This window comes from Neoarius graeffei, chromosome 8 (genome assembly GCF_027579695.1).
Source record: "Neoarius graeffei isolate fNeoGra1 chromosome 8, fNeoGra1.pri, whole genome shotgun sequence".
NCBI classification, from domain to species: Eukaryota; Metazoa; Chordata; class Actinopteri; order Siluriformes; family Ariidae; genus Neoarius; species Neoarius graeffei.
Window position 1 is genome coordinate 84,668,028 of NC_083576.1, and position 1,978 is coordinate 84,670,005.

Sequence of the window (1,978 nt, forward strand, 5' to 3'; positions counted from 1 at the left end):
GACCGTGCCTATTGATAACGTGTCCAAAAACTAGCATGTATATGATAAAAATGAGTAATAATGTCTCAATCGTCCTCTGAAATGCTCTGACTGGAATCGTCTCATTAATTACAATTATAAAGCAAGGACTCTCAGGAAACCATAAGAAATACTGCATAGTGTAAGTATTTATTAGAGGACAGTTAAATGTTACATGTGCGTCAAACCACTTCATTTAATTACTGAGTCATTAACTGAGACCAAACATGAAGATGGAACAGACAGTGATACTGAAGACTTAAAAACACCAGGTGGCGCTGTCACACTGAGAATGTGTTAATTGTACAAGTAAGTATTTACAAAGTGCTTCTTTTTTTGTTAAGAACAGAAACAGTGATGATAAAATGTGGTGAGTATATCAGGTTAGTCTTCTGTGTGGAAATCCCGTCTAACGCTGAGATTCAGAGTTTTGCTGATAAAGTGGCTTTGTTTTTAAGATCCACTTTTCGCATGTGAGAGTTGACCCAAGGGGCCTTAGGATCCACGCAGACTTTCCTTTGGGTGTTCTGTTCTTTATTTAGAGTCTGAAATCTGTGACACAAGAAGAGGGACACAAGGATGCTGGATTAATACACGATAATATATTGTCAAATACTGTATATATAATGTATATATGATATGATACTCACACAATGGCGTCTATGGGGCAGTTGCTGTTGTTGATCCGCCAGTAGGTCACAATGTTTTTTAAAGGAACCTTTATTCTAGTTGTGGCTGAACAGCATTCAGTCTTGTAGTCAAAACCGTGAACTGATAGAAGAAAAACAAAAAACATTGTTTTAGTTCTGGAAAGAGATTATTATCTCATCTAATCTCATTATCTCTAGCCGCTTTATCCTGTTCTACAGGGTCGCAGGCAAGCTGGAGCCTATCCCAGCTGACTATGGGCGAAAGGCGGGGTACACCCTGGACAAGTCGCCAGGTCATCACAGGGCTGACACATAGACACAGACAACCATTCACATTCACACCTACGGTCAGTTTAGAGTCACCAGTTAACCTAACCTGCATGTCTTTGGACTGTGGGGGAAACCAGAGCACCCGGAGGAAACCCACGCGGACACGGGGAGAACATGCAAACTCCACACAGAAAGGCCCTCGCCGGCCACGGGGCTCGAACCCGGACCTTCTTGCTGTGAGGCGACAGCGCTAACCACTACACCACCATGCCGCCCGAGATTATTATTATTATTATTATTATTATTATTAATAATAATCATCATCCTTTTACCTACAAGACGATACAGATATGTTCACACTGGTCTATATGAAGATTTAATTCTCACCACTAAACACCCGATGAAAAGAGCAGAGCAACAGGAGAAGCAGCAGCAGAGCCGTCAGGTTCCTCATTCTCAATCAGAACGTCTGATTTCACACAGAGACGGACCGGAGTGAGAGTTCGAGATCCAGGAGAGAGGAGTCGAGTGCTGGATGAGTGAGCTGCTCTCCATCTTATATATCGACTGAGCGAGCAAGATCTGTGCGTTAGGGATTTTTTTCTGATGTTTCTCAGTAGCGAGCCTCCTAACTTCCTTCCTCTTTGCCCTGAACATTATTCAAGGTTTTCACTATTTGTAGACTTTTCTGAGAATGTTTCCACGTGTTGAGCTCCTAATCATTTCAACAGATAGACTGAGAGATAGAAATGCATATTTTGGAATCATTAATTTAATTAGCACACATGTAAACAAACAAAACAGATAGCTAATCAGTGGTTTGGCTCATTGTTTTGAGAGATAATGATGTTTTTTTAAGAAGTAAATTGGGATTTCAAGCTCTTTTAGGGTGGCACGGTGGTGTAGTGGTTAACACTGGTGCCTCACAGAAAGAAGGTTCTGGATTCGAGCCCAGCACAGAATGGCCTTCGTCAGCCACTGGGTTTGAACCCAGGACCTTCTTGTTGTGAGGCGGCATTGCTAACCACTACACCACCATA

General features: G+C 42.0%; 1 protein-coding gene across 1 annotated transcript; it reads right to left on the reverse strand.

Moving 5' to 3' along the window:
* Positions 1–149: 149 nt before the first annotated feature.
* Positions 150–1,501, reverse strand: LOC132890271 (monocyte chemotactic protein 1B-like). Its single transcript, XM_060927084.1, has 3 exons — positions 1,326–1,501; positions 669–789; positions 150–570 (listed from the first exon to the last, which is right to left on the reverse strand). The coding sequence occupies exons 1-3, from the start codon at positions 1,390–1,392 to the stop codon at positions 441–443; spliced, it is 318 nt and encodes a 105-aa protein (XP_060783067.1). The 5' UTR covers positions 1,393–1,501; the 3' UTR covers positions 150–440.
* Between the last annotated feature and the right edge of the window lie 477 nt (positions 1,502–1,978).

Excerpts from the sequence above, each read along its gene's own strand:
- LOC132890271 (XM_060927084.1), bottom strand. The coding sequence starts at position 1,392 with ATGAGGAACCTGACGGCTCTGCTGCTGCTTCTCCTGTTGCTCTGCTCT. Across the intron at positions 790-1,325 it reads TTTTCATCGGGTGTTTAGTG|TTCACGGTTTTGACTACAAG; the intron begins GTGAGAATTAAA and ends TTCTTCTATCAG. Across the intron at positions 571-668 it reads TGCCCCATAGACGCCATTGT|ATTTCAGACTCTAAATAAAG; the intron begins GTGAGTATCATA and ends CTTGTGTCACAG.